This window comes from Capra hircus, chromosome 12 (assembly GCF_001704415.2).
Source record: "Capra hircus breed San Clemente chromosome 12, ASM170441v1, whole genome shotgun sequence".
NCBI classification, from domain to species: domain Eukaryota; kingdom Metazoa; phylum Chordata; class Mammalia; order Artiodactyla; family Bovidae; genus Capra; species Capra hircus.
This window is the reverse complement of record NC_030819.1, coordinates 8,492,137-8,517,507: the sequence shown is the minus strand read 5'-3', so window position 1 is coordinate 8,517,507 and position 25,371 is coordinate 8,492,137. Positions and strand designations below refer to the sequence as shown.

Genomic DNA, 25,371 nt, shown 5'->3' with positions numbered 1-25,371 from the left:
GAATCTTAAAAGGTATGCTTAGTGACAGAATCAAGCACAGGCATCACAAATAGGCTCATTCTCAGAATACATACATTGGGTGACATGCAAACATGTATAAGAGCCTTTTAAAATACGTGTCAAATGTCTGGAAGTCTCCTTTGAAGAAGAAAAGACAAAAGCGATCCTGCCAGTCACTAGGTGGGAACTCTCTGTATAAGCATTCTCTTCTCTTATCAGGGGGGCAAAAAAATCCCTGGGGCACACATCTGCTTTCATCAGCAGCAGACTAATTTTCCGTGTTAAATTATTTTTTTTTTTCCAGTCAACCAAAATCAAATGAATCAATTTTTAGTGAAAGTGTTCTCTCAAGGTCACTTTTTTGTATGATATAAAGTGAAGAAAATGCAAATATGGTCAATTTCTCATTGGTTCTCTGAATACACAACATCTAGCTTGGTTAATATAACAGTAGCCACATGAGGTACACATGTAACAACAGTGTGTTATCCAGGGCCACAAATCCTATGGAACTGAAGCTCCTAGGGGAGTATGGCAGGGACTGCCAGTTGTCACTCCATATCTGTTCTCCTTGTCTTCCAAAGCAAGAAAATTTTATGACCATCAAAAGAAAAAAAAGAAGAAGAACTAATTCTTTTTTCATTTTTGAAGCTTATCTTGAATCATGTAATTATACACTGTCCATGAAATGCAAGCCGAAACTTTCTGTTTTTTCCCTTCCTGCTCACTGGAATATTGATGTAAGGGTTAGCACTACAGCAGCCATTTTAGACTAGGAGGCAATTTTGGAAATGGAAGTTTTGAAAGGTGGAGCAAAAAGGTGGAAGGACTCTGTATCTATAGAACACAGACAACCATACAACCCTTGAATGACATACTCCAACTTTACGTGAGAGAGAAAGGAACTCTATTTTACATGAGCCACTTTTTGAGGCTTTTTGTCCCTTGTGGCTGAAACTAACAACACAAGTGGCTTCAGTTTGAATTTTCAATGAGTTGGTTCATTGTAAAGACATAAAATGTTCCCCTCAAATTATATTAATGCAGGCTTACTATTAAATCTTCAAAATATGTATGAGCTGTAAAAAAATTGTAAACACATTCTCCAGAGACAACCACCCCTAACATTTTAGAGTTAACCTTCCCGGTATTTTGCCCACACACATGTACATACAAACACGAGACCTTTCTATTGCATTAATATGTTATTTGAATATTTCCATATCAATAAAGTTCAGTCATGACTTAGTGGTGTTCATTTATTCTAATTTTATAATTTAAAATCAATAATTTATGGCTAGAGTTAATCTTCTCCCTCTCTGTCTCTCTCTCTTTTTTTTTTTTTAACCAAAGTGCTTCCATAAACATTCTCAAATGTATATCTTTGAGCATTATTCAGAATTTTTTTAGGATAAATTACTAGAAGTGCGATCTCTTTGTCAAATAGTTCATATGTTTTTAAGGCTTCTGATACATACTGCCAAACTGTTTTGTAAAAAGGATGCTCCAATTTACAGTCTTAGTAATAATGTATGAAAGTAGCCTCTTCTCCACCTTTCATCCAACAAGAAAACTTTTTGTTTTTTTAAGAGAAGAGATGCCAGAAAAAAAGATAGTGCATTGACAGCAGGGGCTGTATTGACTAAATTAAAAGGAGGTAGGATCTCGGTGGGCAAAACTGAGTGGGGAAAAAATAAAGACCCTTAAGGCCGAGGAAGCTGGTTTTGAGTGCCAGTTCCACCATGCGCCAGGTACGTAATACTGGATCAAATAATTAACTTTCCAATCCTTGCCTTTTTTAATCTGCAAAGCAGAGACAATAACGGTACCCACTTCACAACATAATCATGAAAATTAGATAAGATGGCTTGAAAGTCAACAGGGCAGTCCATGTTGTGATTTACTGTGGCAGTGTATGAATCAATGGAATATTACCAATGAGCACTCTGCTCTTGGTACAATCGCATGGGGATCCATGGAGATTTCAGTCTTGAGAATCATCTCATGCTTATCTGTTTGCAACTGTTTGCTAGGGTCTTATAAAGTGCCACTTGATTTAGCTAAGAAATTTGCTTTGGGGCGTGTTCTAGTTTAGGTAGAATATCAGCAGCAGCAACAACAATAACAGATTATTTAATGGTAGGTGGAAGAGAATGAATCTTGGTAACAGGAATAATCACTAGCAACTGAACTACAATTCCAAACCCAAGACATATATACACATTTGTTAATGAAAAGAAAATTCAAAATTTATTTTGAAATTCACATGCTCTTTGGATTCTTTCAAAACCAATCATCTTATAAAAAAAGGAATAGTCATTATCACACAAAATGAGGGTAGACACTTGACTTGATTTTGTTATTAAATAATATATTCCATGACTCAGGGTTACAAAACACAATTCTCATTTATGGCTTCCTGTGATGAATGTATTATTCCATGACTATAGTTTCTTATTAGAAGGAGCTCACTATTGTACCTCCAACAATAGCCCTTCCCAGAAACTGCTTTCACTAAATTGCTTTCTCACATATTTTAATGATGTATATTCATGTGGAAACCAATGGTCTTAGAACGCAGTAAACACATTTTTACTAAAGTGTTGTCTTGGAACATAATGTGGTACAAAGTCTTTTTATAGAGAACTTCTTTTCATTTTTGATCACATGCCTTTTCGTCTATGCCTTTCAGCCTTTTAATCTGAGCTACATATTTACACAGAAGTTGTTCAGGTATGGAGGAACCCATATTCTGAGAATGCTCACGGACCTACAAAGGAGGAAGAATCCCTGTGTCCTTGAATCAACTCCATCCTTATCAATCTTCCATCTTCTTCAGAAAACAGCAAGTCAGAGACAATGACAGACCCAGGAATGATTGCTGTCTTTAGACAGTAAGAATATTTATTTATGTGACCTTGTGACCTTGTGGCTTCCCTGGTGGCTCAGATGGTAAAGCGTCTGCCTGCAATATGGGAGACCCGGGTTCGATCCCTGGGTCAGTAAGATCCTCTGGAGAAGGAAATGGCAACCCACTCGAGTACCCTTGCCTGGAAAATCCCATGGACAGAGGAGACTGGTATGCTATGGTCCATGGGGTTGCAAAGAGTCAGACATGCCTGAGCGACTTCAGTTTTCCAATATGATCTTACTGGGCCATGCTTTGTATATAAAAGTTGGGTGTGTTTTGAAAGGCAGAGGCTGTTTTGTGTCTCTCATCACATACAACATAGCCTTTCGGGGCCCTACAGTTTGGTAGTTCTTTCGGTTCTAAGCTCGTCCCTACCATGAACCAGCCTAAATCAGAGGACCTTGTGACTGGCAACAGATATCCGAGATGAAGTGTTTAAGGATGGGCATGCAACTCTGGACTGGGGATATGTGGTGCTCAGGACATGGTCCACTAGTACATCAGCCCATCCCGATATCCAATTCTGGGCCAACACCTGCTACGGACCTGTGGCATGGCGTCAGCCCCGATACTGTGGGCTGACACAGGGGACAATGGCTTCCTGGATGTATGAATCTCTTGCACTTTAGCCCAACACATAACTGAGCAAGTAGCAACAGTGATCCGTGTCTAATAACTAGAGGTGCCAGAGACACCCCTCCCCATCGGAGTTCAGGCAAACTACTGATTACTAATCCGAAAATTTCCACATTATTTGCCCTTTGTTTTCCTGCGTCCTGCTCTATTATGGTCTCCACAAGACCGTTGGCATTAATTTTTCTGTAATTTGTTTCTGTGCTGTGACTTGGAGGGAAGTTGCTTTGTTATTTTAAAGAAAACATTCTCATCGCTAATTCTCGTTTGCCTCTGAACAGCCTGTATCACAGCCAATTCCCATCGAACCTCTTAAGATGTTGGAAAGCCCCTACTTTATCCTGTTAATGTGTATAATTTCCCTTTCTACAAACACAGACCTGGGAAAGTCCAGGGACTTAGAAACATCACTGAGTCCACCAGGCCTGGGATGCTCTTCACCCTTGTATGAGGATGCCTTACAGAGAACAGCTGCAGACGACCTACATGCTAGAGGAAGGTGAGAACTGGCTTCATTTCAGAAAGGCTGTGTGCTTCACAATACACAACCATTTTCATTTTATTTCCTGAAAGCCCATCTGCTTTATTAGAATTAAACTTCCGATTTAGTGTTTTAAACCAGCTAATGGGAGGTCCTTAGGCACAAAGTTTTGTCAGATTTTACAAATGTAATAGAATCATAGCAGATGACATCTCTCCCTTCCACACATACAAAAGCATCTGGATCACTTGCTGAGGGGCTGGGGAGGGGCTGGGCGGGGCCTGTGGCCTGTTGCCAGGCACCCCAAGTGGTGGTTTACCAGAGAGGCTGCTGCAGGAGCTTTCGGTTGCCTAGCAACCGGGTCCTCAGCCACAGCGTTTTTCTTAATGAAGGTTTTTCACAATTGTCCGTGTGATTACCTCTGTCGAATACCTAGACGCATTACCTCTAAATTACTGGCTTATGCCTCCTGATTAAGGGCAATTTTGCATCCAAGCAATTTTGTACAACTGTGTTCACAGTCCCTCCACATTTCACTTTCTGGGAAAACTGCTGGCTGATTTGGCATTTCCAAACACCACTTTTCCAGCTGTGGTTTGACAAGTAAGAGTTACTTAATGAGCATTATGTGGTTTGAAGGACGTTTTAGGTCCTTGGGAATATCAAATGTGGATTCTGTGTGGAGTTCATAACTGTATATTACACTTCATTCTCAAAGTCTGTTCTGGAAAACACACCTTCATGAGGGTGTCACTCTACTTAAAAGACAAGCCAGCAATGCACTTGGTCCTGTATAATTTCTCATAGTTCATTTAACAAAATGAGAGCAGAAATATGTGGCGGACTCGTTGAATGTTTTCCTACATGCCATCTGTGATATAACCCAGGTGATACCTATAAAAATCTTTCATGGAAGTTTGAATAGCAGTTTGACAAAACTGAAAAATATTAATACTATTTCATCTATAAGGAATTGGTTAGACTATTCGAACTTTCACAAAATTACAAAGATGCTGTATAAGGCTTTTCCAAAGATGAGCATGTTTAATAGCATTTTTGCTGTTAGCTGTTACACATAATTATTCTATTATTTTTGTTACTTTTGCACTTCTCCTTAATTTTATTCCTCTTCTGCCCCATCTCCACCCCAGTGAGCCACTATCCTGAATTCTTTTCTTTAAAATTTTAATACATAGCCACAAATATAATTATTTTTAAAAATAAAATATTATTTAAAGTAATAATTATACAATTATTAAAAGTTCAATTTGGAGATTTTCAAAGTAAAATTTTTACCTTGAATCTTTAAGAGACATCTTTGTCTTAGTAGACCTGTATTTATATTCACAAGCTTAAACTTATCTTAAAATTTAATGTTAAGTTAATAGTTATGAGGCATAAAAGCATTTCATCCTCAATTTAGGAATTTTTATTTTCTTTCTTTTTTTTATAAAGATTCATACCAGAAAAAGATATTTATAAATCTATTCTTCCTTTCTAATCAAATAAACAAATACACAAAACAAAGCCAAAAATAAAAACAAAGAATTTTATCTGAATTACCCTTTTATGTAATAAACACCATGCTATTTTTATATAGCACGGTCACTTCCAATTTCTTAGAAGCACAGGGGAAACCTTCTGAACATTCAGTAATTCCTCAAAATTCAGAGGCAAGCATTTGAATTGAGGGGTCTTTTTCATAATTTATTCTATTATGATTGCTTCGTTCTGAATGAAATAAATTTTCTAGTCAGCAATTCTAATCCTTTACATACGGGCCATTATATTGGTTTGCAAATATATGGATATTTATAAAAATGGGAAATTCTACAGTTGCTACACTTGTATTTTTCCCTTTGGCTGTGCCAAGTCTTAGCTGCAGCATGCAAATTCTTAGATGTAACATGTATCTAGTTCTCTGACCAGGGAATGAACCTGGACCCCCTGCATTGGGAGTATTAAATCCTAGCCACTGGACCACCAGGGAAGTCTGTCCAGTTGCTGTATTTTATCTGCAAGCCCTTTGAGGACATGTGAAGGCAGAATCAAGTCAAAAGTACCTAATAAATGTGATGATAAGCCTGGTTGTGTATCAAACGTACCCCTGGAACTGTTAAAAACATAGGTGCCATCACCCCCAGGGTCTGATTTGGTTCTTCTGGGTTTGGGTCTTTGCATCTATAAGTTTAAGCAGCTCCCTCAGTAAGTCTGGCCGCCAAAGCCCATGATAAGAGGGGTTTCTCAAGTTCCATCAATTCCCAAGGGTGGTGTGGAGGGACATGCCCAGTTCGAGTGAACGATGGCATCATCTCCGAGTGACGTCATCACCCCAGTAGGTACCTGTGTGGTGGCTGTGGAAGTGGTGCTGCTTCTCGACCCCCACATCTGTTGAAACTGCACCCTGATTTCCGCAAACGTTTCTATGATGACAGCGATGAACACGTTCTGCAAGAAAACGAGAGACCACATTTACCAAAGGCTGGGCAAGAGGGAGGGAGGACCATCAAAACCAAAAGATCTGCAGAAACTGTCGGAAAACATAGACCTGATGAGGAGGAACTGCGCGAGTACCTTAACGAGCCAGGCCAGGAAGAAGATCAGGGTGATGAAGTAGAAGTAGGAACGCCAGCGGGGAAAGCTGTCGATGGCTCGGTACATGAGGAACACCCAGCCTTCCTGGGAAGCGGCCTCGTACACAGTGAAGATGCTGGTTCCTGCCCAGACAGAGGGAGGGGGAGGCTGGCTGAGTTGGGGTGGACTTTGAAATGAGAAGACATTTTTCAGAAAAACAATATTTATCCATGATCATTTTATCAATGACAAAAGCGCTTCTAAAGGGACTCAAATCACATGCAACGTTTTATTGTTCTTGTTCCTAAGGATTTCTCTTTTTACTTGCAGTAACACTGCTTTACAACGTTGTGTTATTAACCGTTTCTACTGTTCAGCAAAGTGAATCAGCTATTCCTATACATATATCTCCTCTTTCTTTTTGGATTTCCTTCCCAGTTAGGTCACCTTAGAGTCTTGAATACAGTCCCCTGTGCTACACAGTAGGTTCTCATTCAGTTCAGTTCAGTTGCTCAGTCCTGTCCGATTCTTTGAGAACCCATGAACTGCAGCATGCCAGGCCTCCCTGTGCATCACCAGCACCCAGAGTCCACCCAAACCCATGTCCATGGAGTTGATGATGCCATCCAACCATCTCATCCTCTGTCGTCCCCTTCTCCTCCTGCCCTCAATCTTTCCCAGCATCAGGATCTTTTCCACTGAGTTAGCTCTTCGCATCAGGTGGCCAAAGTACTGGAGTTTCAGCTTCAACATCAGTCTTCCAATGAACACCCAGGACTGATTTCCTTTAGGGTGGACTGTGGATCTCCTTGCAGTCCAAGGGATTCTCAAGAGTCTCCTCCAACACCACAGTTCAAAAGCCTTAATGCTTCAGCACTCAGCTTTTTTATAGTCCAAATCTCACATCCATACATGACTACTGGAAAAACCATAGCCTTAACTAGAGATGGACCTTTGTTGGAAAAGTAATGTCTCTCCTTTTTAATATGCTGTCTAGGTTGGTCATAACTTTCCTTCCAAGGAGTAAGCGTCTTTTAATTTCATTGCTGCAATCACCATCTGCAGTGATTTTGGAGACCAGAAAAATAAAGTCAGCCACTGTTTCCCCATCTATCTGCCATGAAGTGATGGGACCAGATGCCACAAAGCTAGTGGAGGTGATGGAATTCCGGTTGAGCCATTTCAAATCCTCAAAGATGACGCTGTGAAAGTGCTGCACTCAATATGCCAGCAAATATGGAAAACTCAGCAGTGGCCACAGGACTGGAAAAGGGCAGTTTTCATTCCAATCCCAAAGAAAGGCAATGTCAAAGGATGCTCAAACTACTGCACAATTGCACTCATCTCACATGCTAGTAAAGTAATGCTCAAAATTCTCCAAGCCAGGCTTCAGCAATATGTGAACCGTGAACTTCCAGATGTTCAAGCTGGTTTTAGAAAAGGCAGAGCAACCAGAGATCAAATTGCCAACATCTGCTGGATCATCGAAAAAGCAAGAGAGTTCTAGAAAAACATCTATTTCTGCTTTCTTGACTATGCCAAAGCCTTTTGACTGTGTGGATCACAATAAACTGTGGAAAATTCTTCAAGAGATGGGCATACCAGACCACCTGACCTGCCTCTTGAGAAATCTGTATGCAGGTCAGGAAACAACAGTTAGAACTGGATATGGAACAACAGACTGGTTCCAAATAGGAAAAGGAGTATGTCAAGGCTGTATATTGTCACCCTGCTTATTTAACTTATATGCAGAATACATCATGAGAAATGCCTGGCTGGAGGAAGCACAAGCTGGAATCAAGATTGCTGGGAGAAATATCAATAACCTCAGATATGCAGATGACACCACCCTTATGGCAGAAAGTGAAGAAGAACTATAGAGCCTCTTGATGAAAGTGAAAGAGGAGAGTGAAAAAGTTGGCTTAAAGCTCAACATTCAGAGAACTAAGGTTCTCATTAGCTGTCTATTTTATACGTAGTACCAATAGTGTTATTCTTGGGATTTTGATAAAGTTGTTTCTGAGTCAAGCCAGGGCAATTTAATATCTCTAGCAATGAAATAATTTTAGGCTATAGCATCTGCTGTAACAATGTGGATAATAAAAACTAGCATTCAAGTCAAGTAAATATATAATAAAGAAAGGATGTGTACCATATACACTTGCCACTTGGGGTTTAACACTTTTAGGTGCTATAGCTTTAAGTGAAATGAAGTAAATTGGAAAACTGGGTTTCACTTGAAATCATGTTCTCATAGGATGAACTAAAGTAACCAAAAATTGATGTAATGGAGCCCATCTTTGGTTTCCATGGTGTTTACTGAACACCAAAACATAAGGTAGTAAATCACTAAATAGGACTTTGTATTTTCAGGGAGAATTCTCTCATTGAAAATACTCCTAACAATGCAAAGAAGGGCAAGGGAACAATATGTGGGCAGATTTTTGGATGATTTTTGTATGATTAAGAGGAAAGTCAGTATTTAATCCTCACGGCATTACGAGTACCTGTCATTATGTCCCTGTTTTGAAGATGGGAGCGAGAAAGCACATAAAGTATAGGGAATCTGTCTAAGGCACAGAGAATACGTAGGGGGAACTTGAATTAACCCAGTCGTTCTGGAACGGGGACCTGCATGTTTGTGAGGCAATTAATTCTCTCTCCTGCTACCCTTTCTGTACCTTGGTTTTCCCATCTATAAAACTGAAAGACAGTAAGACAAATATAACATAGGTAAACATTTTCACCTCAACAAATTCCACTGCTAGAAATGAATTAAATTATTAAAGGACATAGAACCAATATCCACCCATACGTGGGCTCATGACCCAGAAATTGAAAACTAGAAGGCGCGTACAACCAAATGTCCAAATTAAGACAGAGGTTACTAACATCGGCTGACGCCTGACAGCCTCTCTGGGTCTGTGCGTGCAGGAAGAAGAATCAGAGCATCAGCGAATTCCAAAGCACCCAGAACAGCAGAAAAGTGTAGCAGCAAATGGGGACAAATAAGTAACAAGGATTAAAAGGAAAAAAGTACACATTTGGTACAACCTTGCCTCACTAGTTAAACCACTTTATCAGTTACCTCACCATTCGCACCACTAAAGCTTTGAGATGAGATCAAAGGCCATAAAAAAAAAGCATCTGTATATTTACGTATATTTTCTAAGTTAAACTTTGTTATAAGTCATAAAGATTCGTACTTGAAATGTATTTCTTCAGAGAGAGAATTTCTAAACGCCCAAGTGCTAAATATAGAATCCTTCCAGAAAAGGGGAGTTGAAAGCTTTAACTACAGGATTCACAAATGGAAAAGAAGTGTTGACAAGACTGATGCTGACACGGGCAGGAAAGTTTAGGCGTTAAGGAGAACAGTTCCAAGGATGCTGAGCCCACAGGCCAATGAAAACACTCCCTGCCTCTGGAGCTGGGCAATTTCCACAGAGGCTAGAGCTTAGAGCAGCAGAGCAGAGGTCACGACTGTCACGCCCCTGCCTTTGAAGAGCAGAGATTTGAGATCAAAAGAGCTCGGGGGAAATTTATTTTCCATTAGTTGATTAAAAAACAGAAGAAAACTGTGCTGAGCCACAGTGAGCATGCAGCGACCTTCCTTAGCATTCAAATCGTCCGCTCTTCTAACCCGTGTTGCCCTCCTGGGCCTCAGGCTCTGCCCGTGAAGGCGTCTGTGGGTCACCACTAACACACGGGATAAATGTTACTTCGTAGCTTTTGCAATTTTCTCCAAAAGCAAGCAAAACATATCATGTGGAAGAAATGTGGTTTCTTCCAGAGTGTGTGAGCTTCATCACCCACTTTTGAAAGATCTATTGGAAAGTACATTCAAAAGAAATCAAGGCCAAAAGGGCAAGACTTCATGTAATTCTTAGGGAGTTGACAGTTATGACATTAGAATTTCACAATAGTCCAAAATTAGAACCAAGTATTTGGAGGAAATACTGAGGCTTTCTTGTCTTCGCATTTGGGGGAACTTTCACATTTCTGCATTATCAAGCATAGGCAAGGGAAATAAGAATGAACTTTAAGGTAAGGTTGGTCTGTCTACCTCAAAAGAGCCACAATAGTTAGAATTTCTTTTTTTTTTTTTTTAATTAAAAAAAATATTTGTTTTATCTTTATATTTTGGCCATGCCACGAGCTTGCAAAATCTCAGTTCTCCAACCAGGGACTGAACCTGAGCCATAGCAGTGAGTATTCATTGGAAGGACTGATGCTGAAGCTCTAATACTTTGGCCACTTGTTGTGAAGAGCTGACTTACTGGAAAAGACCCTGATGCTGGGAAAGATTGAAGGCAAAAGGAGAGGGCAGTGGCAGAGGATGAAGCAGATGGCATCACCGACTCAACTGACATGAATTTGAGCAAACTTTGGGATATAGTGGAGGACAGGAGAGCCTGGCATGCTGTAGTCCATGGAGTCGCAGAGTCGGACACAACTTAGCAACTGAACAACAGCCAGCCACACAGCAATGGAAGTGCTGAATACTCACCACCAGACCACCAGGAAACTCCCTGTTTCATTTTTGAATAAAACTGAACTGGTAAATAAACACAAGTACAAAAGACCAACCAAGACTGGAATGAGATCATCTGACTTACTTTTTTTTTTTTCAGTGGCATGTTAAAATCTGATTCAAGTCTAAGTGGGATGGAAGAAAGACATCTGAGTGATATTGACCAAATATAATTAACAATAAATGTGATAAATATCAATAACATATGATTTTCACTAAAAATAGTTATTTGTGTTACGATAAACATAAAGTTTCTATAACTTACACAAGACTTAAGCAGGGTGAAAATAGACAGCCTTGATGTACTCCTCTCCCAATTTCGAACCAGTCTGTTGTATAGATGATAGTAACTGAAGTAGGTAGGCCTTTAGTACCAGGCTTTACAATAACCTGGTAAGAATTTAGGCTGTGCTCTGTCAAAGCCTTCAGTTTCCTTCAGTGTCTTGGTTTCTGCCTCTCCTTCTGTCTTTAGATTTCCCCCTAAATTTCTTCTAAACAGACTCTGTGTCTTGCAGCTAGGTTGTAATCCAGTTATTAATATTATTTTGGACCCCTGTTACTGTGATGATACAGTGTTGGCGAGGGAAAACGTTCTATAATCTTATGATTAAATCTCAGGGGTTCTGACCTTCAGAAGAATTCCTTAGCCTTTTTGTTCTCGGTTTGTGTGATACAGAGAGGCTGGAGGGGGCTCTGGTCATCTGCCTGCCCTCCTCTGAGGACAGATGAGGCTCTGAGGAAGCAGACGTCCTCTAGGACATGACTTTGTCATGAAGAACAGAGGGCTGTGAGCTTATTTCAAAATGGTCACTGTTTCTCTCCCCTGCATGAAGCATATGGGATTTTTTCTCTGATCATCACCTTAAGAACTAGGTATGTCTTCTGCAGGTAAAACTCATGAAAGCCTTGGGTCCCCCTAAACATGGGGGGATTTTTCAACTCCTAATCTAGTCCATGTTCAGCCTCCAGCAATTACTCAATTCTAGTTTAAGTATCTCTGGCACCATGGCTTCTGCCCCGGGGAGCAATAATTCTCCATATTTGCTGTCTCTCCAGATTGCAAGGCATGAATGTGCCCTGCAAACTCAACTCTCCGTTAGATCTAAGAGTACGGCTGACTTTCAGAATTGCTGGTATTCAGTTTGTTTAACTTTTCTCTTCTTGTGAGAGCAGGACTGATAACTGCTAAGCTCTTCACAGTCAAAGGTTTTGGCATAGTTAAGAAAGCAGAAATAGATGTTTTTTTCAAACTCTCTTGCTTTTTCCATGATCCAGTGGATGTTGGCAATTTGATCTCTGGTTCCTCTGCCTTTTCTAAAACCAGCTTGAACATCTGGAAGTTCACGGTTCACATATTGCTGAAGCCTGGCTTGGAGAATTTTGAGCATTACTTTACTAGCATGTGAGATGAGTGCAATTGTGCAGTAGTTTGAACATTCTTTGGCATTGCCTTTCTTTGGGATTGGAATGAAAACTAACCTTTTCCAGTCCTGTGGCCACTGCTGAGTTTTCCACATTTGCTGGCATATTGAGTGAAGCACTTTCACAGCATCATCTTTCAGGATCTGAAATGGCTCAACTGGAATTCCATCACCTCCACTAGCTTTGTTCGTAGTGATGCTTTCTAAGGCCCACTTGACTTCACATTCCAGGATGTCTGGCTCTAAGTGAGTGATCACACCATCATGATTATCTTGGTCGTGAAGATCTTTTTTGTACAGTTCTTCTGTGTATTCTTGCCACCTCTTCTTAATATCTTCTGCTTCTGTTAGGTCCATACCATTTTTGTCCTTTATCGAGCCCATCTTTGCATGAAATGTTCCCTTGGTATCTCTAATTTTCTTGAAGAGATCTCTAGTCTTTCCCACTCTGTTGTTTTCCTCGATTTCTTTGCATTGCATTTCTTTGCACTGAGGAAGGCTTTCTTATCTCTTCTTGCTATTCTTTGGAACTCTGCATTCAGATGTTTGTATCTTTCCTTTCCTCCTTTGCTTTTCACTTCTCTTCTTTTCACAGTTATTTGTAAGGCCTTCCCAGACAGCTATTTTGCTTTTTTGCATTTCTTTTCCATGGGGATGGTCTTGATCCCTGTCTCCTGTACAATGTCAGGAACCTCAGTCCATAGTTCATCAGGCACTCTATTTATCAGATCTAGTCCCTTAAATCTATTTCTCACCTCCACTGTATAATAATGAGGGATTTGATTGAGGTCATACCTGAATGGTCTAGTGGTTTTCCTACTTTCTTCAATTTAAGTCTGAATTTGACAATAAACTGTGGAAAATTCTTCATGAGATGGGAATATGAGACAACCTGACCTGCCTCTTGAGAAACCTATATGCAGGTCAGGAAGCAACAGTTAGAACTGGACATGGAACAACAAACTGGTTCCAAATAGGAAAAGGAGTACGTCAAGGCTGTATATCGTTACCCTGCTTATTTAACTTATATGCAGAGTACATCATGAGAAACACTGGGCTGGAAGAAGCACAAGCTGGAATCAAGACTGCTGGGAGAAATATCAATAACCTCAGATATGCAGATGACACCACCCTTATGGCAGAAAGTGAAGAGGAGCTAAAAAGCCTCTTGATGAAAGTGAAAGAGGAGAGTGAAAAAGTTGGCGTAAAGCTCAACATTCAGAAAACGAAGATCATGGCATCGGGTCCCATCACTTCATAGGAAATAGATGGGGAAACAGGGGAAACAGTGTCAGACTTTATTTTTCTGGGCTCCAAAACCACTGCAGATGGTGACTGCGGCCATGAAATTAAAAGACGCTTACTCCTTGGAAGAAAATTTATGACCAACCTAGATAGCATATTCAAAAGCAGAAACATTACTTTGCCAACAAAGGTCCCTCTAGTCAAGGCTATGGTTTTTCCAGTGGTCATGTATGGGTGTGAGTGTTGGACTGTGAAGAAAGCTGAGTGCCGAAGAATTGATGCTTTTGAATTGTGGTGTTGGAGAAGACTCTTGAGAGTCTCTTGGACTGCAAGGAGATCCAACCAGTCCATTCTGAAGGAGATCAGCCCTGGGATTTCTTTGGAAGGAATGATACTAAAGCTGAAACTCCAGTACTTTGGCCACCTCATGCTAAGTGTTGATTCATCGGAAAAGACTGATGCTGGGAGGGATTGGGGGCAGGAGGAAGAGGGGACGACAGAGGATGAGATGGTTGGATGGCATCTCTGACTCAATGGACGTGAGTTTGAGTGAACTCCGGGAGATGGTGATGGACAGGGAGGCCTGGTGTGCTATGATTCATGGGGTCGCAAAGAGTTGGACACGACTGAATGACTGAACTGAACTGAAGCTCTTCACATGTTAAAGCAGAAACCAGAAGCCATTAAATAACTTCTTTTTGGTTTAAGGTATGGATCAGATATAGCATGGACAAATCAGCATGTCTGGTTAAAATGAGAATTCTAAATTAACGCACAAAGGCATGATTCTCTGTTCACATGTAGCCTGTTAGTCACTCAGTTATGTCCAATTCTTTGTGACCCCATGGACTGCAGCCTGCCAGGGTTCTCTGTCCATAGGATTTTCCAGCAAGAATACTGGACTGGGTTGCTATTTTCTTCTTCAGGGGATCTTCCTGATTCAGGGATCAAACCCAGGTCACCTACATTTCAGGCAGACACTTTACCATCTGAGCCACCAGGAAAATCCTAAGTGAAAGTGTTTATGTCTCAGTCATCTCCAAGCCCATCAGACTCCTGTGTCCATGGAATTCTCCAGGTAACAATACTGGAGTGGGTAGCCATTCCTTTCTCCTGCGGATCTTCCTGATCCAGGGATCGAACCCAGGTCTCCTTCATGGGAGGTGGATTCTTTACTGTCTAAGCCACCAGGAAAGCCCACATATAGCCTGCTTGGTCACAATTTGGCTTCTGTACTAGTAACAGCATAGGGGTGAAAAGATGGTCCAATGCCATCTGTGTGTATCCCCTGTTAACACCTTTCTTTCCATACACCTTAATTGCTGCCTGTTCTTCTGCTTGATTTTAACAGCACACTCTAAGGCACCATTCAACACAGACCACAGAGTGACAACAGGACAGTGGAGAAGGAGGAAAGACAAAAAAATCAAAACAGTTCTTCATGGGATATGGTCCCAGTATCCATTATATAACAGCACAACAAACTTCACCAAAGCCAAGGAGCTCTGGGCAGCTGTGATCCGGGCGGCTCACGCCTGGAATGAAGTGGCTCTCCACGTTGGCCAGACTGCCACACGGGCCAGAGCTCCTTTGGCCAGAGAGCTGACCTTTCGAGCAAGTACTGGACTCATTGTCATTAAGAGCAATCAGGCATTTGCAGTGTGGCAGATGGCGTGATGCTCACTTTTTCACCCCTGGTCAGGAGAACGACAAGAAAATCAGTCCTGGAAATACCACCTAGCCTCCAATGTACATAGAAGTATGTCTGGAATATGGAGTGCTTATTCAGAGCTTTACTAATCTTTTGTTTAATTATTATTCAGCAGGTATATACTCCTACTCATTCTTCTTCATCAATAATAAGAAAGATTATAATTACTTGATAATATAGTTTCATTGAAAGTGAAAGTGAAGAAGTGAAAGTGTTATTTGCTGAGTTGTGTCCGACTCTTTGAGACTCCATGGACTGTAGCCCACCAAGCTCCTCTGTCTATGGAATTCTCCAGGCAAGAATACTGGAGTGGGTTGCTGTGTCCTTCTCCAAGGGATGTTCCCAACCCAGGGATCAAAGCCAGGTCTCCTGCACTGCAGGCAGATTCTTTACTGTCTGAGCCACCAGAGAGGCCCCATATTTATTATATTTATTATTACATGTATATAATTTAATTTATAATATAATAATTGTCATTAGCTGATGTACCTCAAAAATTATACTCTTGACAGAGGGTTTTCCTCCAAAGCAGGTTCACTCAACAACTCTGCAGATTAGGAATAAGAAGATAGGGCAGGAGTTGCCTCTTTTTGAGAGATGAGGAAGTAGAACTGAATGTTTTACTCAAATCTCTTATTTGATTGACACCACCACTCTTTGACTTCTCATCAATGGCGCTAACTTAGGAATCGGGAATAAGTACCCACTATATTAGCTGCGTTTTATAATTTTCTTTAACTTGAATAAACCTGCTATTACTTTGACAGACTTATATCACATTGCCAGCAGTAACTGCTGACGCTTAAAGGGAGTACCATCCACATAGCTACTTGAGTAAAAAGGCTCTTTCCTTTGGCCCATTTAAGTTTGCCAGCCTTTTAATCCTTCTGTTTTGACCTCAGAGTCTTGGCTCTCTCTCCTTTTAAAAAGAGCCAACAGGAGACCATCAAGAGCCTGACCTTATTTGCATGACAAATTCGCAATCTCTTGCTTCCTTTTCCCCAAAAAGCTTGATTTTAAGGGCTGCATGAACAGGACTGACACACCATTATGTATCTTATTCTATCGGCGGGGGGGGGGGAGCACTTCAAAATGTTTGTCCAAATTTTCCAGTGTACAGTTTCTTTCTTTTCATCCCCCCCGGAGACAGTAAACACCCCAAGAACAGCCCAGCCTACAAACATAAAGAAAAGTTCATCGGGACAAAACGCAGAGAACCAGCAGAAGGTACAGTGAGTGAAACAAAGCAGAGGGCAGGTCAGGGGGAGGGCCTGGTGGAAGTGTTCAGAGAGAAAACGCGTGTCAAAGGAAGGAAGGATGCCTCAGACAGTGAGCTGAGAAGCCGACTCTGAACGCTGGCCAGGCGGCTCCACTGTCTTCTTGGAGGAGCTCCAGACCTGGACTGTCTGCCTTGATTTCTAAGAAGAGATGGTGGCTGGGGCCAGCTGGTCACCCACAGCAGCTGCCAGGGCTCCTGGTGCAGGGAGAGCAGGCCAGCTTTGCCTGCAAAAGCACGCTCCGTAGCCCTCGCTGGCAGTCACAGAGGTGCTGGCTGCCCTTTGCCAGCTCCCTCTCCAGGGCATCACTCTTCTTCCCTCCCAGCCCACCCCCACCCCTTTCCTTCTGCTGCCTCCTTCTCCCATACTCGCCCTCAGCAAGGCAAACAGATCCACAGTTTTATTCTCAACCGATAACACTGGGTGCTCACAGATCCTAATATCACTCTGCTCACTGAAGCAGCCGCCCCAGTGCTTTAAGCCCATTTACAGAGGAAGAAAGGGCTTCCCAGGTAGCCCTAGTAGTAAAGAATCCACCTGTCGGTGCAGGAGATGCTGGAGACTCGGGTTTGATCCCTGGGTGGGGAAGATCTTTTGGAGGAGGAAACGGCAATCTGTTCGAGTGTTCTTGCCTGGGAAATTCCACAGACAGAGGAGCTTGGCAGGCTACAGTCAGTGGGGTCGCAAAGAGCTGGACACGACCTAGCACAGCTCAGTGCAGAAGCAGCGCAGAGGAAGAGACTGGGGCAGGGCAAGCGAGGTCTTTTGTCCAAGACGGGATTTGAACACACATTCCTTGGAGCCCGTCCTCCTCACCACAGCGCTGCTGTTTGGCTGCTCTTCTGGAAATCTCACGGGGCAATGAGCAGGCAAGAGCAGCAGATTCTAGGATGTCCCTGGCATGGACTCCTCGCCAGAACAGGGCTTGTCACCATTACACAGGTCTCTGGGTGCTTGGGCTTCCCTGGCAGCTCAGCAGTGAAGAATCCGCCTACAGTGCAGGAGACACAGTTTCGATCCCTGGGTCGGGAAGCTCCCCTGGAGGAGGGAACGGCAACCCACTGCAGTATTCTGGAATGGAATATCCCATGGACAGGGGAGCCTGGTGGGCTGCAGTCCCTGGGGGTCACAAAGAGTTGGCCATGACTTAGCAACCAACCAACAACAACTGCCGCTTAGCTCCCACTTCGTCTTGTGGACAAAAGCCTAGACCTAAGGGTAGTCAGGCCTGGGCAGAGTGATGGCAGCCTGGACTGTATTGGGGCAGCTCCCGCCAAGGGCAACTGCAGCCTCCGGGACACAGAGCCAGAGGAGCAACGAGACGGGCTCCCTGGAGCTGTCGGAGATCACACAGGTGGAGAGAACCACCCGGGGACCTGCAGGGCCCTTTTTAGAGGCTTTGGTTCTCTACTGACACCCTGGCAGGTTCATCCTTCTCACTCTCATTTCCTAAATGAGGAGCCAGGGGCAGCGAGGCTGCGACGCTTGCCTGAGGTCACCCAGCAGTGACTGTCTGGAGCTGTGTTCCCAGGCATCCATGCCTGCCTCCAAAAACTGTTCTTTCCACTCGGCCACGCACGTCTGAACTTTCTGAAATTTTTTTCTTGGCTTGGTTTGGAGGAATTTGAACAAATTCCTGTCTGGTGTACTTTGTGAAAGCAAAATTCTGCTTTTAAAATTCAGCAGACTAGCCCCAAGGAAAGGGAGAGGAGAGGCAGGGAAAATTCCTCCAGTGGTTTGGATTTGCAAAGGTTCTTCTGTGTTTCTATTCGCGGTGGGCAAAGGACAAGGATGGGCCTCCTCGCCACGCCCTCGGTATTCCTCAGGTTATTGTCTCCCGTGACTAGATGGAGATAGTTTCAACTCCAGAGTATAAAACCTTAAAATATAGCAAAACTGTACTTACTTTCACTGATGGGGAGAATCTATGATGAAAATTAGAACCACCTACAATTTAAAAGTGACTCTAGTTTTGGTGTGTACCTTCTGGTCATTCAGTGATATGATCTGAAATTCTATGACTTTGTTCCATAATACAAATATAACCATTTGAGAAGTAGAACATATCACTAACATAGAGAATTTTTATATAAAATCCATTTGTTTTGACTTTAATAGAAGTGGGGATTCCCAGGTGGCTCAGTGGTAAAGAATCCTCCTGCCAATGCAGGAGACGCAAGAGATGAGGGTTCGATCCCTGAGTTGAGAAGACCCCTGAAGTAGGAAATGGCAATCCACTCCAGTATTCTTGCCTGGAGAATTCCATGGACAAGGGAGCCTGGCGGGCTACAGTCCATGGGGTCACAAAGAGTTGGACATGACTGAGCAACTGAACAGACACACACACGTAAATGGCTAGTTTTTAGAAGACAGCTATAATTGGCTGGGCATTTTGTGCTTTGCTTATCGATACCGTGCAGGGCCCTGTGGGGCTCCTGGGCTCCAGGCCTTTCTTTGTCTCCTGTTTCTTTGATTATAGGAAACAGCCATCTTTCAGCCTCCATGACCTTCCCTGAGCCCCACTGGGCAGATGCAAGCAGCTGTTCATTAGGGAAGGGAGGGGACGCGAGACCAGGGAGAAACAAATAGTGAAGAGCAGCCTTGGACAAAGTCCCATTTCCTCATCAATGGATACACACAACAACATCTTTGAGCTGTTTTTCAGAGACTGAAGCCTGCTCCAGGTGAGAGAAGTTAATGACTAATAATGGTAGGTTGCCCACAGACATGCAGACTCCAGACCAGTTGGACTTGAGGGTTGATGATGCTGACACTTCCTTACCCCACCACCATCCCATCAGAAGAACATCCATAAGCTGCTCATGCCCTCTTTGAACCAGTGCTATAAAACTACTCACCGTCTTCTTTTGAGGAGGGAGTGTGCCTTGCTCAATTGCTCAGTTGTGTCGGACTCTTTATGATCCCATTGACTATAGCCCACCAGGCTCCTCTGTCCATGGGATTTCCCAGGCAAAAATACTAGAGTGGGTGCCATTTCCTTCTCCAGGGCAAGGTGGGGTAATAGAAACACAGTTTTTCAAGGCAGGAGCCCTCTGTGACCCTCTTTGCCTGGCAAAGTAATGAAACTATTAGGGCTGCCATATGCCTGTCCTTCAGGATGACTTCAAGGGACAGAGGTCACCCACCAGCCACACAGGAGGCTGACTTTAGGAAGACAGAAACGCATACTATGCTTGCACTGGCCCATTTTGGGGTTTTCTCTTATAAGCTTGTGTGTGCTGTGGCTGAGTCATTTCAGTTGTGTCCAACTCTTTGTGACCCTATGGACTGAAGCCCACTAGGCTCCTCTGTCCATGGGATTTTTCAGGCAAAGAATACTGGAGCGGGTTGCCATGCCCTCCTCAAGGGTACGTGCCCAAGCCAGGGATTGAACCCGCGTCTCCTGCAGCTTCTGCACTGTAGGCGGATTCTTTACCGCTGAGCCATCATGGAAGACCTCTCTTACAAGCATACTCTATCTCGACTATTACACTGACGAATAGTAACTTCTGTTCCATGGGCACTGTCCTCAGAAATGGCTGGCATCCAGGGAAATGTCAGTCTGAAAAAATATACTATTAAAAAAATTTTTGTTTAAACATGTTAGAGTTTCATACAAATACCTGAGGCAGATTTGGTAATTCGGGAAAACAAAATACGGCAAAGTTCAAAAAGGCTCCCTATAAAACAGCTCTTTTTTCCCCACAAAAATCCCACTCTACTAACCTTGCCCTGAATTACTGGCATGCTGAACCACAGGAATTCATACTCTACACATACTCTTAGCCGAAAGAATGAGTTCTAACCATAGATCTAAAATAACAAGGTAAAATTAAGAATTTAATGTCCCATAAAGACTTAAGATTCTTGGAAATGTTCAAAGGAGATGTTTTAAACATGAGATTGTTACTTTTTAAATACAGGGTTTGGATTTCATGACTAAATCATTATGATTTAACAATATGAATCACTGAATTATTTCTGAAGAATTAAAAAAAAAGTATAGCTCTTAAAAATAAGAGGTATATACTTTATCTCATTTCAATGCTCTGAAAAACTTGCCAAAGGAGTGTTATTACTGAAAAATGTTAACACGTAGGTAAAATCAAATGTTAACACGTAGGTAAAATCCTAAGCATAATAGACACATACTCATACACACATATTTCTAAACTCAGCCACATCCACAGAAAGTCACATACTAGAAAGGACTATCAGTCTAAAACTTGTTTTTCTAGGCAAAGAAATATGAGAAGTTTTTAGTGCTGGAACAGGAAATATTTCGGCAAACCACCAAAACTACTTTGAACTCACAACTGATGATCGTAACAATGGCCATCTCAGGGAAATATAAATCTAACCCTATAGAGTCTGGCGATATGTAGGGTGTATTTTTCCTTAACTGTCCATCAAACCATATTCATTGGAAGCTTCAACACATCATTTATCTATTAGAGAATTCCTCAAGTGGGGTGTTTGATGATTTTTGGCAAGATTCTAGAATAATGTCACATGGCTTCAGTGAATTTGACACTGTGTAAGATTCTACAAACCTGATCATTTTATTTCATAGAGAACATGCTCATCTGAGCCACTGCTGACTTTGCATTTTTGACCCAAACTAAACAAGTCTCACTGATCCATTGTAGAGTCAAGAATGCAAGTTTTCTTAATATAATCATTGTACACTTTTCCTTAGTCAATCTGGTTTTCTATTTTAAAAGAAAAAGGTAAGAGGTTTCATCAGCTGCAGCATTTTCAGTCTAATTGAATCCCTTAAACTTAACCTGTGATAAAGCTGAGTTGCTCATCTTCTTGCCCTTCCCCAAACATGCTTTTCTGGAAGTTTAATCAGTTATGACTCAGGTCAAAAACCTTGGAGTGATCTTTCTCTTTTAATACTCAGCAAGTCTATTGGGAAACCCATTAACTTAGAAGCACTGTGTATCTAGAATCTTCTCCCACCTCCACCGCTACCACCCTGGTCCAGGGCACCACCAACTCTCTCGTGGGTTATTAAACCTAATGGGTCCCCCTCCTCTGTTGCTGCTTCTCTTCAGTCTGTTCCCAAGCCAGCAAGCATGGCGCTTCTGATCAGTCTTGTTTATCCACATCAAATGCCCCCGAGTCTCCCATCTCACTTAAGAGTAAAAGCCAAAGTCACTGTATGGCCACATAAGGCTCTCCACGATCTGTCCCTGGTTGCCTTTCTGCCTGCCTCCCTTGCTACTCTCAAGATGAGCATTTTCACGTATCAAGGGAAAGGGTATTGAGCATGCTATCCCCCAGGGCCTTTGCACCGGGTGATCTCTTTGCTTTGCACACACTTACCCTGAGAGCCACAGGGCTCACTCCCTCGCAGTAATCATGCTTTTATTTAAAGGAAGATTTCACAGCTACCCTACCCCAGATCACAATTCCTGCTCACACATCCCTGCTCTCCCTCATCTGTTTTCCTTCTTAGCATTCATCACCACATTACACACGGTGTGCATGCTCACTCGGCCACGTGCGACTCTTTGCAACCCTATGGACTGTAGCCCGCCAGGCTCCTCTGTCCATGGGGATTCTCCAGGTGAGAATACTGGAATGGGTTGCCGTTTCCTTCTCCAGGGGATCTTCCCGACCCAGCGATTGAACCCGTGTGTCTTACATCTCCTGCATTAGCAGGTGGGTTCTTTACCAACTGTACCACCCAGGAAGCCCACACACAGTTTATTTTACTTGTTTATCCAGATTATCTCCTATCTCCTCCAATAGAATGTGGAAGCCTCAGGAAGGCAAGGACTTCTTGTCTGTTTGGCTCACTATATCCTAGTAGGTCCTCGATAAACAATTGTTAAATTAATAAAAATATATCCTCAAAATAACTGATTGTCCAGGAAAGGAACTGAGAGGAAAACAGTCAAGGAACACATACATATACACTAGAAAGAAAAGAAAATCAAACCTGAGTCAGATAATAGGATATGCATGTTTGGAATGTATAAAAATCCCATCAGTCATTTGCTAGCTACATGAATCAGAGGAAGAGCAAATAAAACACAGGAGGACATGTGAAATTTTGAGACCAGGGCCAGACTATTGTAGGAACAGGTGGCATTTTCCTAATGTGTTCCCTCTACGGCAGATGGTGTCTGTAATTTACAGCCCGCACAGTTCCATTGCTATGATTTCTCGAGTTTCTAGTAAAATACAACCATACCCAGGGGGCACCTTCCCTATGGCACATCCCACACAAACCCAGGAATCACTCAGCTCTCTCTTCTCTCTATTTGAACAAATGGACAGAAGAATTTCCCAACTGAATACAGATCACAGATTATACTGGTCAAATGAATTTCCTAAGTCACAGGTCCACTTAACATGCACGGACCCATCGTTGTCCAAGTTCCCTGAACAGCCAGCAGCAGCTGGGTCCCGAGCAAAGGCGGGTGAGTAGACTTTGCCTCTAATGTGTCATCTGGAAGCCGTAAGATGTGTTAAATTGTGTGCACTTGATTTCTCACCCGAGGGTGACTGCCTATTAGTCACTCACATTTCTTGTTGGTGGGTGGAGGACAATGCTGGGAAATGAAAGAGCATTGCTCCCTAGGAACTGCCTCCAATGAAAACCTAAGGAAGAACTTTCCAAATGGAAAGAAAAGCTTTTCAAGTAAGAACAGCACTGGGTGGAAGCTGGGAGAGGCCTCAAGGAGGAACACTTGGTCAATACAAAAATAAATAATCCAATAAAGACAAAGAAGAAATTCCTAGAGAAACCAAGATGCCTACCTAGGGACTCTGTACCTGTCTGCTCAGTCATGTCCAGCTCTTTGTGACCTCATGACTGTAGCCCGCCAGGCTCCTCTGTCCACGGGATTCTCCAGGCAAGAATGCTGGAGTGGGTTGACATTTCATATGCCAGGGTATCTTCCTGACCCAGGGATCAAACCCACGTCCTTTGCATCTCCTGCACTGGCAGGTGGATGCTTTACCACTGCGCCACCTGGGAAGCCTACAGACTCTCTTTGGAGCTCATATTTCATAAAATGACATTGAAAAAAGGCAAAAGATTGGATACGTAACTCCAAATAAACAACTACATCAAGGTGGCAGATCTTCATATATAATGTGTCCAGAAGGTCAGGGTTAAAAATGAGGTTGAAGTTTGCAAAATAATAATGATTCTTGGCAATGTGGGGCATGAGGATAAACAACAGAGGGATCTAATACCTTGAGGAAGAGAATCATTAAACTGGATAGGACACGATCAAGAATTTAACAAGGAAAGGCATGTTCAGGGATGTGAGGGAAAGAAAAGGTGGATGAGGTACCCTTAGCACACTACCTAAGAGGCATCAGATACATTGATAGTAAGTCAACAAGCTGTCATCCCTGAGAAAAACTGGTAAAAATGAGAACAATTATCAAACCAGCAAAAAGCCAATGTAACCTTGACTTTGAGAAAGAAAATTTGTCAATAATATAAATGCACTTAGTCGCTCAGTCATGTCCGACTCTTTGCAACCCCGTGGACTGTAGCCCGCCAGGCTCCTCTGTCCATGGGGATTCTCCAGGTAAGAATATTGGAGTGGGTTGTCATGCCCTCCTTCAGGGGATCTTCCCAAGCCAGGGATCGAACCCAGGTCTTCTGCATTGTTGGCGGTTCTTTATCATCTGAGTAACCAGGGAAGCCCCAATAATATAAAAAACAACCATTACTCTTAGAAAGCCTGGATCCTCTGAAGACCTTTAGGAAAGGAAGTGGAAACTACCGAGAGCCAGCATAGCTCACCATGAAGGCATTGGTTCCAATCTGGTTTACTTTCCTTTTCAAAAATTTTATTTAGATAGTGCTTGCTTGATTGATTGATAGGATAACTAGAAAAGTAGACGTAGTTGTATTAAATCTCAAGATATTTCACATTTTACCCTTCAGAAAACTTGGAGCAATCTTCCTAACTGATACTAGGGTGAGGTGAATTCGCAGCTGAGTGAACGATCTTTTTTATACTAAGTTTCCATGTAGAAATTAAAGGGAAAATTCTATGCTAATTTAAGATATAACTAAAGAAAACTGCCCTCTTAAGAATCTGCATGTGCTGTGCTGTGCTTAGTTGCTCAGTCGTGTCTGACTCTTCGCAACCCTGTGGACTGTAGCCGGCCAGGCTCCTCTGTCCATGGGATTCTCCAGGCAAGAATACTGGAGTGCGTTGCCATGCTCTCCTCCAGGGGATCTTCCCAACTCAGGGATCGAACCCAGGTCTCCTGCATTGCAGGCGAATTCTTTAACATCTGAGCCACCAGGGAAGCCTTAAGAATCTGCATACCACCCCATAAACATATAATCTCTCAAAAAAAGTCATTAAGAAAATTAATTCACTGATTTAAAATGGTGAATAAGTGATAATGATTAATATCAAGTAATCACTACTATTCATTCATCTGATGAATATGTTTCTTAAATGTAATTAGGGGCTTCCCTGGTGGCCTGTTCTGGGACAGGCCATATTTGGGTTTATACACAGATTGTCTCCAAGAGTGCTTAAGAAAGTATCTGGGCATTTCATGTGAATCACTCAGAGAGACACTTGGGTTAGAG

General features: G+C 42.4%; 1 protein-coding gene across 2 annotated transcripts in view; it reads right to left on the bottom strand.

Annotated features, from left to right (window-relative positions):
• NALCN (sodium leak channel, non-selective) overlaps positions 1-25,371 on the bottom strand; it is a 302,346-nt gene that overhangs the window by 203,619 nt on the left and 73,356 nt on the right. For both annotated transcript variants that reach the window (XM_018056384.1, XM_018056385.1), the window contains 2 exons: positions 6,600-6,742; positions 6,369-6,473 (listed from right to left, as the gene is read on the bottom strand). In XM_018056384.1, coding sequence (XP_017911873.1) covers positions 6,369-6,473; positions 6,600-6,742 — 248 coding nt within the window. The remainder of the gene's footprint in view (positions 1-6,368; positions 6,474-6,599; positions 6,743-25,371) is intronic.